At 41.4% G+C, this 14,093-nt stretch overlaps 1 protein-coding gene across 3 annotated transcripts in view; it reads right to left on the bottom strand.

The window, feature by feature from the left end:
- The window catches only part of LOC108702636 (chloride channel CLIC-like protein 1), a 71,779-nt gene that overhangs the window by 27,967 nt on the left and 29,719 nt on the right, over positions 1-14,093 (bottom strand). For 2 of the 3 annotated variants that reach the window (XR_005964806.1, XM_018238240.2), the window contains one exon: positions 648-800. The exons of the other annotated variant lie outside the window; for it this stretch is intronic. Coding sequence is in view for 1 of the 2 variants with exons in the window: in XM_018238240.2 (XP_018093729.1) it covers positions 648-800 (153 nt within the window). In the remaining variant the exon portion in view is untranslated. The remainder of the gene's footprint in view (positions 1-647; positions 801-14,093) is intronic. 3 annotated transcript variants of the gene reach the window in all.

Genomic DNA, 14,093 nt, shown 5'->3' with positions numbered 1-14,093 from the left:
AACCAAGTATGTGATAAGCACCACCTTAACAAAAGATGTATTCTGCATCAACCCAATAAGAGTTGCACTAGGAACCAACCAAGGATACCTATAGAATGAAACCAAGAATTCACTACATGCCAACCCATCAAATAATGCAAAGGTTGGACTGGGCCAGAGGGACACCCTGAAAAATCCCGGTGGGCTCTGTCGGCCCAGACTCACTCCCTGCATGATGACCCTCCCACTGCTGCTGAACTATCTACCTGGCCCCACCGTTCCACAAGAAGGAAAAGGTACATGATGGGGAGCTGGAGGGGGGGTTGCGGCTCGGGAAGGGTGACAGAGGGGGCCTTTGCTACTGCGGGGGGGGCATGAGACAGCAGCCCTGGTGGGCCCTGTGCCCTCCAGTCTGGCGCTGAATAATGCACTTAGCACAACCCAAAATAAATACATGGTTACCAACCCAAGATGCACTAAGCTCCAAGCCAAACAAATAAAGATAACATAAGCATTAACCCAAACATAAATACAGTTACACCAAACACCAATCTGACCATACTCATGAGCCAGGCACCAGCCCAAAGACAAAAGGCAATAAATAAAGGCTTACAGCATTAACATTTTCCCACAGTTCCATAAAGTGACCATAATGCAGAAGTACTCACCATGAGAGGCGTCACTTCCCAGAATGGATCAACGATGATGGCTTTGTAGTAATCCTCACAGGAGTTGCTGGCCCAGGAAAAATTCCAAGAAAGTAAAACTCTGATTGTTTCCCAGAGGGAAAGGTCTTGCCCATCGCATTGCCTCCTGTATCCCTGATCAGAAAGAAAGAAGTGATCTCAGCAGACTGGTATAACATCTGCCTCCTATCATTAACTCTAGACACTGCCAGTTTGGGTCTCAGTATTTCAAGCTTGGAAAGACATGTGGCAACAGCCAGATCACATGACAGCCACACTTACATAACCATTGCCATTACACACCCGCTGAATATACCTTGTTTCATAATGGGGCAGGTCCTCAGTCTCAGCCAAGCAGCTGAAAAGCTGAATATACCATTAAAATTTAGGTTTAGCAGATGACAATTTAATTGTAATGGTGAGCAGCAGAACAAGGGAAATCTCTGCATTTCCACACTCAAGGTATGCCTTATTATATCACAGTAGGGCACACATCATTTCATTGGTAGAGCAAGGCCGTTCTCTCCATGTGGTATTCATGGGACAGAGACCATGTTTATATAGTCATCTGACTGTGACATAGGAAGCTGACAGAGGTTCAACTGGTCTCGAGACTCAATATGGCTGCAGAAGAGCAGATTTTTTGATTTGGTTTTGGTTCTGTCTGATTGGATCACATTCAGGTTTGTGGAATGCCCTACTGACAGAAATAGTCTAACCAATAGTGATAGGTAAGTTGGTTTCATTCAGGCCAAGAAACTGAGTTTAGCGGAACCTTTCAATGGTGTCACCATGTTGGAGCAGGTTGGGTGCAGGTTGAAAAGTAGAGGACTTTGGCCACAGGATGGGGGTGCACTTTGGCAAATAGCTGGTTAGAACGGAGTATGCATTGGATTGAAGTGAATGGATCTGATACAGAAAGCTTGGGTTTAGAGTCAGGATGAGCAAATTCAAGTATGAAAGACATATGAAGACGAAGAAATAAAGAATTGCATGCATTCTGAGCTGTTTTACCTGGGGCAAACAGGCTAGGGGAGATCTAATTTGTCTTGGTCATGCAGTCACATATGAATGAGCTCAGCAGGCACACTGTTTGTGCACCAGCCTGGAATCCCCACCGTTTGTTTGTCTCTGCCATTACACAAACCTTGGAAAACGCTAAATCCTTTGTCCATGTTGGGCTGTTCCTGCTGGGGATTTGGGTCCTCTGAATGCAATAATATTATTAATTTAAACAAAAACACCATCCAGTCAGCCTTTAGTGCTTGTGGGCCTACAACTCTTCATTGCTGGCTTGAAATGCAGGGAGATAAGCAAACAAGCCGTAGAACTCTATGAAAAGAATATGTATAACCATGTTCACTATTTAGCCAAGATTAGGCTGGCCAATATGGGCACAAAAAAAACTGCTAGTGAAACAAGACATCAGCTAAACCCTCTATTAGTCAATGCCTTTAAGGAAGGAAGATAAATCTATAATTTTAAACATTAGTGCATATGCCTTCAAGGCAGTGATGTTGCTTCATAAATGCCTGCACTAGATTAATGTCTAGTTACACCATATGGACATATGATTTAAGCTTGCCAGCACCATTAAATGCTAACCACTTCCTACATGTCACAAGCAGTTATTCAACTGCTGCTCCAACTGCTAATATTAGGCACGTAAATTTAACAGCAGTCAAAATAAATGTGAATTAAAATCTGTTTGGTTGACTTGTGGGGGTGTTGTTCACTGGCTGGATTATGCTGATAGGTGTAGGACAAAATGCATAGCAGGGTTTCCATAAAACAGTAGGTTAATATATTGCACAGGCTGAATACAGAAAGGCAAGCTGGAGATAATTGGGCAAGTTGGAGACAGTAGGGCAAAATGGAGGCAATAGAGCAAGATGGAGACAGTGTAGCCAGATGGAGACAGTAAGACAAGATGCACAATAGGGTAAGATGGAGATAGTAGGGCAAGATGGAGACAGTAGGGCAAGATGGAGACAGTAGGGCAAGATGGAGACTGTAGGGCAAGATGGAGACTGTAGAGCAAGATGGATACTGTAGGGCAAGATGGAGCCTGTAGGGCAAGATGGAGACTGTAAGGCAAGGAGTGCAACTGGAAACATTAGGGTAAGATGGAGAGAGCAGGAAACTTTATATCAATAATGCCCAACCTACAGTCCTTCAGTTTTTGTTGAAGCTCAAATTTAAGCACCCTCCAACCCCCAAATATATATGGAGATAGATTAATTTATCTATATATTTGTATTAATTCATCTAAGTGGGAGCTATCATAATATGCTGACCAGTTAAACGGTTACTTAGTGTTTACTTAGCGCAGTTACTTAGTGCTGTCCAACTTCTGTGGTACAGAGGGCCAAAATTTTACTGGCCTATGTGGTGGAGGGCCGATAATGGAAGTCAGCATTGGCCACTCCCCCTTTTAAACCACACCCACTGTAAACCACACCCATGTTACCACAAGAACTTTTAGGATCCTATCCACATTAACGGTGGTAGCACACCAAAAAACCAAATGGTTGGTGCTCACTGCAGGGAAATCCCTCATCACTCATATGTGAAAGTCATGTTAAAAACATACCCTTAAATTCATATGCCTCATCCTCCCCTGTGGATAATAAAACAACCCCCCAACACATGATTAAACACCTTAGGGGCCTTTAACAACAATTTACAAATGCTAACAAACCCCTAACAGGCTTACATCCCACAGGTAGCATAGGGCAAGCAGAGAATGGCACACACAAGCAGCACTGGGCAAGCAGAGAATGGCACACACCAGCAGCACTGGGCAAGCAGAGAATGGCACACACAGGGAGTGAAGGCAGAACAGAGCAGGAGACAGGGAAAGATATCATTCTAATAAGTACTACATACAGTGACACAGTGCTGGTGCCCCATTAGCATTTTGTGAACAGGTGAACAATGTGAGCAGTTTCAGTCTGGGTCTCAAGTGTGAAGAGTACAGGTTTTAGGGATGAACAATAGAGGTGTTACAACTATGAACAATGCAGGAGGATCACAGGTGTGAACAATACAGGGGATTAGAGTCTGAATTTAAAGTTTAAACATTGCAGGGGCCAGTTAATCTCTGTAGTGATACCTATTAAAGTTTACATATGGAAAGCAGACACAGCATGTGGAGGGCCACAGAAGGGGGGGGCAGAGGGCCGCCAGTTAGACAGCCCTGATTTAGCGTAACCCACCTTTTTCTGCAGCCATTCTTATCAACAAGAAACCACGGCTCATATTGCCAGTGCTTTGACATTCTTAAAACGCTCATTAAGCATTAACATCATTAATGTTTCGCCATTTATCTGCTTCACAGATGAAGCTTGGAATTGTGGCCTCCTGCAGCGTAACCATGGTACTAATTTAGGGAATTAAAGTGAATTCCAAATATAACAAGTGAACAGATGCAAATATTATGCAGCACGAAGGGACAAACAGATATTTTGCCTTTATGAAGGATGTAGGGAGCCCTTGTTTGCCATTCCCCCATCAATCTCCAGCCCAAATAAAGGGAGGGTTGTTTTGCCTGTATGCACCATATTTATTTTGGGGCCCCTGCATGTCGTATACTTTAGTAATTAAATGCATATTGGGCATCAAACTGTTCAGTGGACCCCTGACATTCATTCATTCATTCATTCATATATTTTAGAGGCCCATATATTGTTGAATTTTAGTGGTATTACAGCTTTTGGAAACTACGACTAAACAAATTTTTTCTAAAACCACAAATGCCATGAAAGTTATTAAAAGTAGTAACCTAAAAAAATGCGGAATTATTCACTTAACAGTACGAAAACCTCTAAAAACTTGAGTTTTTTTGGACATCAAATCCTCTAAAAGTCGGAAAGGTTAAAAAAATAACATTTCCAATAGGATCAGCGCAGCTCCCACTGACGTCCATTGGACCTTGACTACTTTAACTTGGCAAAGTTTTGTATTAAGAGTTTTTTGTGGCTTTTACACTGATTCAATCTTGAAAAAAAAAAAGAAAATCAGAATGTTAGTAAAAAAAACCCTTAGTCTTTGTACCAAGGGACATGAGATGGGAGATAAAATGTTCCATAGTCATAGGCACAGGGTGATTCTTCTGTTCGGAGAGGGTAATTAGAATTTTGAAATTTTCAGAATTTTCAGATTCCTTCATAGTACCCCAGGGGCCAAATCCATGTACTGTATAACATACCAGAACACATAAACCCGCTGTTGTGTCCATCTTGTAAGTAAAAGGGGATACTTACATGAAGAACATAATGCGAGATGAGGACTTTTCAGCACAAAGAGAGACTAATAGGGTTTAGAATTTATTTCTAGAGATACTGTGGATAACAAAGAAAATCCAGGAACAGCCTGAGGACTTTGGGCCCTAGCAAACCAGGTCTCATTATAGAGTCGGTTATGCCACTGTGTCTTCTCATGCAATTACAGTCGAGTTCAGAATAATAGCAGCGTGTTTAAAAAAGTGATTAAAGTTCGAATTCCTTTTATTTCCATACACGCAAATGCAAATTTGTGTTATTCCTTTAAAGAATGTGAAAAAAAGGGTAGGCTGGCCAATCCATAATGTCAATCTTGTTGGTCTGGAACCAAGATGTTCCTCATTTACTGTTGTGTTTGGGGTTGTTGTCTTGTTGTAAACCCCATTTCAAGGACATGGTCTCTTCATTGATCCATGATCCTTGGTATGTGATAAATAGACCCAACACCATAGTCTGAGAAATATCCCCATATCATGATGCTTGTGCCACCGGCTTCACTGAACTCAGTTTGGGGGTCGTCTGACAAACCATCTGCAGCCCCTAGACCCAAAAAGAACAATCATGCTTTCATCAGTCCAAAAAATGTTGCGCCATTTCTCTTTAGGTCAGTCAATGTGTTCTTTGGCAAATTGTCAGCTCTTCAGCACGTCTTTTTATTGAATGGGACTTTGCCGGGGCTTCTTGACGATAGCTTCACTTCACATAGGCATCTTCTAATTGCAACAGTATCACATGTAACTTTGCACCTACTTTGATCTTCCTGGAGCTGATCATTGGCCGAGTCTTTGCCATTTTGACTCTTCTTCTCTCCATTCCAATGGTAGTTTTCCTTTTTCTTCCACGTCTTTCAGGTTTTGGTTGTCATTTTTTAAGCAGTTGAGATAATTTTTGCTGAGCAGCCGATCATTTTTTGCACTTCTTTATATGTTTTCCCCTCTGCAATCAACTTTTTCATCAAAGTACGCTGTTCTTCTGAACTATGTCTGAAACGAGCCGTTTAACTCAGATTTTCAGAGAGAAATACACTATAACCAGCAGGCACAACATTTGTTCCTTCCTTCCTTAAATAAGGGCTGGAATTGACAACTGTTTTGTCACACAATGAATGAACTTACTAATTGAACTCCACACTGATATTATTTGGAACAAGGTATTATTATTTTGAAAACTGCTATTATGTGGAACAAGTCTCATTAATGATTCAATGACACAGAATCAGCAGCATGTCTTGTTGGATCCATTGGTTTTCTATTACTTTTTCTAACTGCTTGATAAAGCCCTATAGAGGCGAAACGCGTTGCAGCACCCAGGTCGGGTTAACGCTTTAGGTTGATCATTATTTTTGGTGTTTTTACCCCAACATCGAAAAAAACGTGAAAATCTGCAGTTTGCCGGCACTTTGTGAACTGTTAAATCGTGAAGACTGCGAAAATCGGGAACAGTGGGAGGAAATCGTGAGGAGAATTGCGCTCCGCAGTGGAATGCACGCGCTAAAGTGAACCAGGCGCCATCTTGGATCTTTGGGAAAAAGATACCTGCAAAGTGGATAAATCATAAACAGACTGGTTATCACTAAAAGTTTATGCCCGGCTGTGCCTTCAAGGAAAGACTGGAACGCAGGATCTGGTGAGATCAATCCAATTATTTTGGGGGGCATTCACAGCTGGGGAAAAAATAGGGAGTGGGGGACGCCCCAACAAATCCCTTTGGAAACCCGATTTTTCACCTACAGCCTAATACAAATTATCTTGATAATCCACTGAGAGAAGTACCTTGTACCCTTTACTGGTTTATCAAATTGGAGAACAATAACTCACTCCCTAAACACATAACTTTTCTATGTTGGAGAACTTTAACTCATAGCCTTAATTGCTATTTCATAATTGGGGCAAGCACCTATCATAACCAAGGAGTATATATTGTATTATTAAAATTTAAATGAGCGACTACCCATCTGTAGTAACTTGATAATCGTTTTATGTAATTTTACGGATTATCTGTTTATTGCGTTTCCCGGCCGGCCAGCTTTTAACAATTCTGTTTGATAAATAAATGATATACTTTTTTGAATACATTGGTCTTAAAATACACCTTTAATTTATTTCTTTGATTTTGCATTATCCTCAATAGGACCTTGAGGATTGAGGGTGTTTTTTTTGACAAGTAAGAAGGTTTTTCCTTAATGCCACAATACCTCAAACTATTACTCTACTACACCTACTAGTAAATGATTTGCCATGTAGAAATATAATTTCTACCAAAAACAGTGACTGATCAGGTTAGTGATGTAAGACTGCTATTATTTTGAACACAACTGTATCTTATAGGTCTTTCTCCTGTTCTCCATCTACTCCACTGTATCCTGAAAAAAGAACCTATCGGGAGACCAACCCATTGACTGCAAGTCCTGTATTTGCCAATCTCAGCACACAAAATGTTATAATTCTGCATGCAATGAATGCACACGAGTTGGCCAAAATATCTGGACACTCCATCTAAAATGTCCTCAGTTGGAACAGTCTCTGGAAGCAATAACATAATGGTAAAGGCACCGTTATTGCAAAGAACCATGGATAAGTCGATAAATGGCACTTTACCACATGGCTGGGTTCGGCAGATGCTGGGAGAACACTACCTGTCTGAATGTATAATGCCAACGGTAAAATTTGGTGGAGGTGGAATATTTGGCTGTTTCCATGGTTTAGGCCCCTAATCCTTTAAGACCTTAAAGGGATACTGTCATGGGAAAACATGTTTTTTTCAAAACGCATCTCAAAAAAGCAAACAGATTTTTTTAGATTCAATTTTGAAATCTGACATGGGGCTAGACATATTGTCAGTTTCCCAGCTGCCCCAGTCATGTGACTCGTGCCTGCACTTTAGGATTGAACTACTTTCTGGCAGGCTGTTATTTCTCCTACTTAATGTAACTGAACAGTCTTAGTGGGACTTGGCTTTTACTGTTGAGTGTTGTTTTTAGATCTACCAGGCAGCTGTTATCTTGTGTTAGGGAGCTGCTATCTCGTTACCTTCCCATTGTTTGGTTGTTGGGCTGCTGGGGGGGGAAGGGAGGGGGTTGATATCACTCCAACTTGTAGTACAGCAGTAAAGAGTGACTAAAGTTTATCAGAGCACAAGTCACATGACTTGGGGCAACTGGGAAATTGACAATATGTCCAGCCCCATGTCAGATTTCAAAATTGAATATAAAAAAATCTGTTTGCTCTTTTGAAAGATGGATTACAGTGCAGGATTCTGCTGGAGCAGCACTATTAACTGATGCGTTTTGAAAAAAACATGTTTTCCCCTGAAAGTATCCCTTTAAGGCTACAAGGGACAAGGATATTCCTGGCAGTTCCTTAGAAAATTCTTTATTATTCAAAATGTTATATTTAAGGCTAAAAGTCACAAATCGAACTGCATCACATACTCATCCTACAATTTACTGTCTTCTCTGCACAGTGCTGAACGTTTAACTAAGTCATATATTTTGGGTTTATTTTGTTACAGATTTATATATAAAGATCAGGGATATATCAAGGTGTCAGAATGTACAGAGCCCATAATGAGCCTGGCTCAGGTCCAAGCGCACCTGAATCAGCCGCAGAGACGCCTAGAGTGATAAGAAGATTTGCTGTAAATTCCAGAGCTGATAAATTAATTTAGAGCATATGGCTGCACAGGGGCTGCTGGGATACCGAGTGCTAATCACATAATCATCTCTGCTATTTAGTTAAAAATATTTACAGGAATAGCTGCCTTGGATGCGCCAAGGGCTATGGACTCGCAGCCTCGCATTTAATGACCTCACAAACCAATCAGAATTAAATTAAATGCAACAATATTTCTATTCCCCAGTAAAGGTGCCCATACACTGAGAGATCCGCTCGTTTGGCAATGTCGCCAAACGAGCGGATCTCCCTCCGATATGCCCACCTTTAGGTGGGCAATATCAGGCTGATCCGATCGTGGGCCCTAGGGCCCAACGATCGGATCCTAACGATGCCTAACGGGCGGTTGGATCGCGGGACCGCATCAACGAATAGATGCGGCTGCGATTTTTTGTCCCATCCGATCAAGATCTGGCGACTTTCGGCCAGATCTCGATTGGTGAAGCCCGTCGGGAGGCCCCATACACGGGCCAATAAGCTGCCGACGATCTGTCGGCAGCTTTTATCGGCCCGTGTATGGTCACCTTAAGGGTTATGATTCAAACAGTGAACTGAGACAGATTTTCTGCTTGCACTTAAAAGCTTCCCTTCTGTTATAGACTGGACTCAACAGCACTTCTTTCCTGGCAAAAGCACAGCACCTCATCCATACTTTATGGCAGCAATCCAATACTGGCTTTATAACAAAAAGCAATTAATTAGTAGTTGGTTTTTATTTTGTGACATTTAAAGTTCTAGATTAAGGGTGTAGAGAGAAACAAAATTAATCAATGGTAACAAAAAAGATCAACTTCAGGACTGCTTAGAATGCCACTAAAAGGACAATTAACATGGGACAATTTAATAATCAGAGAATTGCACCTCAAACGGAGGGAGGCTGAATAAATGTTTGAAAGCGGCAACAAGTTTGGACACAGCTGGAATAGCAAAAGTACAGAACCAATTGGGTTGGTGTCAACAAATTACCTTGATGCAGAGGCTTAATTTATGTTTGTTGTCAAAATGTTAGTAGTCGGAGGAATGGCTGTCATAGAATTATGCAAGGAAAGAATTCCTGTTGGGGCTGCGGGTTACAGTACCCTTAAGGGCAATATAGTCAGATATAGACTAGATACAGTATATTAGTTTGTTTTAACCAATACTGGTGCTCAGATTCCTCCACATCACATACTCTGAGCCAGATAAGAGGTATATACAGAATGAGGAACCACAGATGGATCCTGCCCAGACAGAGGGGAAGGTGGGTGGTACAGACAGAATGAGGAACCACAGATGGATCTTGCCCAGACAGAGGGGAAGGTGAGTGGTAAATACTATGCCCACCGCAGGTGACGATGCTGGTAGGGGCAGCCGTGGGGAACATGCATGTACATAATGAGTGAGCGTCGGTTCAGAATTGCTTTGCTCAGCCGTTTTAATATTGGATGGTAAAAGATAGACAAGTGTCATAGAGCCAAACCCTATATTTATTAAGCCAATCCAGTGCCCCAGTACAGACTGGGATCATACCAGGCTCTTCTGCATTATTTGGCTGCCGGTAATTAAATGTCAATGCAAAATTTAGCAAGAAAATATTTGCCACTGGGGATATCATATCTGTCTCTCAGAGCTGTCATCCAACCCTTCATAATTTACAGAGTTCAATAGGCCACGGGAGAAAGAGGCCCCTCCTAGTAATTGAATCTGAATGCAACTAGCGTAAATACTGACACATATTGTTCTTTTCAGCATTGAACGGGTTACTGCCTGCTGTGTTATAATATATATAGAAACTTAGACAGGGGGAAAGTGTTAGAAGGGTTACTGCCTGCTCTGCTCTCACTTCCCTACAGAAATAGGGATTGGTAGCACTAGATAGGTGCCTAATATATAAGGACAGAGACAAGGGGAAAGTATTGGAAGGGTTACTGCCTGCTCTGCTCTTATTCCTCTACAGAAATAGGGATTGGTAACACTAGATAGGCACCAATCTCTTATATATAGCAAAAGAGATAAGAGGTTGTTTGAAGAACATTCATTGGGCAAAAAAAAAAAACAGAGTGGGAGAAACATTGTCATTATCTCTAAGTGGAGGAAACATCTCCCAGGCACTTTTCACACCTTACAATCGGAGTGGGTATCCAGCAACAAAGATTGTGTGCGAGATGAGACTTGCTTCACAGACAGGTATAAGTGGATTTACTTTTGATATGAACAGCTCGAGGGAAAGTAGAATTTTTTCCATATCCACAGCAAGATGGGGTTACCAGTCTGTTCTTGTCTCATCTCTGCTTACTAATAAACACTCATGGCTTTCCTGATACCCCCGGCATCCAGCACATGTGCTGCTTTCAGACTCACCAGGGTCCTGGTCTTAAGGATTCAGCTGGGAAGCAAAAGATAATGCTCATTACTGGGAACAGCAGTGCAGCCATAAACCCACAGCATCCAGCATTTCAGTTATATTACTAAGCAAAACCACTAGTAATGTGAAATGAAACAACCTTCTTATGATATCTCATTTATTTACAGCAAGCAATATATTCCTTACAGTGCAATAGCAATATTATACAGGTATTGGATCGGTTATCTGGAAACCTGTTATAAAGAATTACAGGAAGGCCATAAACTCCATTTTGATCAAATAAGTCCAATAACTGTAATTCACTTTCTATCCAATCTACCAAATAAAAAGTGTAAGATCACTTCAAATTAAAGGCTAAGGAAGAGAGTCTCCCCTCGGTCCCATGTAAGACCTCCATCACCTGCATCACCCTGTCCTACATGGATGTTTCCCAGCAGAATGTCCTTCATTACCAGCAGCTCAAAATGATTTATTATTTTTGGAGACAGTGGGGAGGGCAGAGGGTAGGGCAGAACGATAGAGGGGAGAGTGATGGAGGGGAAAGTGACAGAGGGGAGGGAGGGGAGAGTGATGGAGGGGAGAGTGATGGAGGGGAAGAGTGACAGAGGGGAGGGAAGGGAGAGTGATGGAGGGGAGAGTAACAGAGGGGTCAGTCTAGTTCTCACTCCTATGTCAGTAAACCCATTCTATATGAACCTGGCTTTGTGCCTGGGGGCTTAATTGTGCTAAAACAGGAATGGGCCTTCCCCAATCTGTTTCAAAAGGTAGGAAGCATAGAATAGTCAGCAATGTTACTGAACCCTCAAGCTTTCACTGGTACCAGGGACCCAAACCTGTTCCTTTATGGTTGACATTCAGGCAGGTGATGTACTACTGACATCTGTCCCCGACTTCTCCATCAAACTGACAGCTGGTGAAATGCCATTTATCCCTCCACCATAATGCATGTCTTTACCCCACAATCTATTTATCTTAAAGGTATGGAAAGTCTTAGCTATGAGGAAAGACTCGCTTAAGTGGTGATCATATAATAATACTTTATTTACCAGTAGGTCTTTTCAGCTGACAAGGGGGCACCATTCTGTTTAGAAAAAAAGAGGTTCCGCCAAAATATTTGGAAGGGGTTTTTTTTACAGTGAGAGCTGTGAAGATGTGGAATTCTCTCCCTGAATCAGTGGTACAGGCTGATACATTAGATAGCTTTAAGAAGGGGTTGGATGGTGTTTAGCAAGTGAGAGAATACAGGGTTATGGGAGATAGTGCATAGTACAAGTTGATCCAGGGACTGGTCCCATTGCCATTTTGGAGTCAGGAAGGATTTTTTTCCCTTCTAAGGCAAATTGGAGAGGCTTCAGATGGGGTTTTTTGCCTTCCTCTGGATCAACTAGCAGTTACACAGGTTAAAATAGAGTTAAAAGGTTGAACATGATGTACGATGTATTTTTTTCAACCTAACTTACTATGTTACTATGTAGGAAATGATTTGAAGGAAAATCATACATTTCAGTGCAACTAAACAAATCACTGCTGAGCTCCAGACACTACTGTACATGTAGAATGAAGAATGACGTGCGATTTCCATTATTACTGGGACAATAATGTGTCTATGGGATCCTGGACTGTGTAAACCTGAAACTTAAAACACAATTTGAAATCTGAGTTCAATTATTGTTCCTCTGTCAATGACAAATTGCAGGGCTTTCACTCTATTAATGAGCCCCCCATTATAACACATTTTTCACAACTCCGTTTGATTGTGCAAATGGGACATTGCTAATTACTCTGGGTCTGCCTTCCATCACTCGCGGGATTCCTTTCTTTCATGCCACTCAGTTTATGGTTTTTGACAAAAAAAAGATCAACGCAGACACCAAGGAGAAAAGCCAAAAACGCTAATGAATTCCTGCTCCAATAAGCAGCGTGCAAGATAAAAGCAAAGCGTGGAAAACAGAACGATATGTGGGCAATTATAATATTAACCCGTCATTCATTCTGCCCTAATATGACATTCAGGGCTGCAAAAACAAATTGTGATTTTCTAACACAAATTTCACGGCAAAAAAGGACTTCTGTATAGTCCAGCACAGAGGCAACGGCAGGGCAAATACAGGGATTTAATGTAAATATCTGCCCTGGATTAGAAAATGATCCCATTAACACAATGGAACATTCTTGGCATTCTACGGACTGCTACAGACACTTTCCCTGTGCCCCTGTGTATTACCCAACATCAAGGCACCCCTCACTGAATGGGATGGTTATGAAAGAGTAAAGGCAAACAATCAGTTCATGTAGAAAAAACTATATAAAAGGAACAAGAACATTCCGTCTCTGTATTTATACATATGGGAGATGGTTTCCATATTGTTTCCCTTAAACAGTAAAGTATGAGGGTATAGCTTATTGTGTGCCCAGAACATTCCTTCTCTGTATATATGTATTTGTACTTATGGGAGGGTGGTGCCATATTGTTTCCCTTAAACAGTAAAGTATGGGGGTATAGCTTGTGTGCCCAGACCCCAAAGCATTCCTTCTCTGTATATTTGTATTTATAGATATGAAAAGGAGGTGCCATATTGTTACCCTTAGACAGTAAAGTATGAGGGTATAGCTTATTGTGTGCCCAGAACATTCCTTCTCTTTATATTTGTATTTATACTTATGGGAAGGAGGTGCCATATGGTTTCCCTTAGACAGTACAATATGAGGGTATAGCTTATTATGTGCCCAAAACATTCCTTCTCTTTATATTTGTATTTATACATATGGGAAGGAGGTGCCATATAATTTCCCTTAGACAGTACAGTATGAGGGTATAGCTTATTGTGTGCCCAGAACATTCCTTCTCTGTATATTTGTATTTATACATATGGGAGGTGCCACATTGTTTCCCTTAGACAGTATAATATGAGGGTATAGCTTATTATGTGCCCAGAAAATTCCTTCTCTTTATATTTATACATATGGGAAGGAGGTGCCATATAATTTCCCTTAGACAGTACAGTATGCGGGTATAGCTTATTGTGTGCCCAGAACATTCCCTCTCTGTATATTTCTATTTATACATATGGGAGGTGCCACATTGTTTCCCTTAAACAGTACAGTAGGAGGGTATAGCTTATTGTGTGCC

This window comes from Xenopus laevis, chromosome 9_10S, assembly GCF_017654675.1.
Source record: "Xenopus laevis strain J_2021 chromosome 9_10S, Xenopus_laevis_v10.1, whole genome shotgun sequence".
Taxonomy (NCBI): Eukaryota; Metazoa; Chordata; class Amphibia; order Anura; family Pipidae; genus Xenopus; species Xenopus laevis.
The sequence above is the reverse complement of the archived record's forward strand: the minus strand, read 5'-3'. Positions and strand labels throughout refer to the sequence as shown.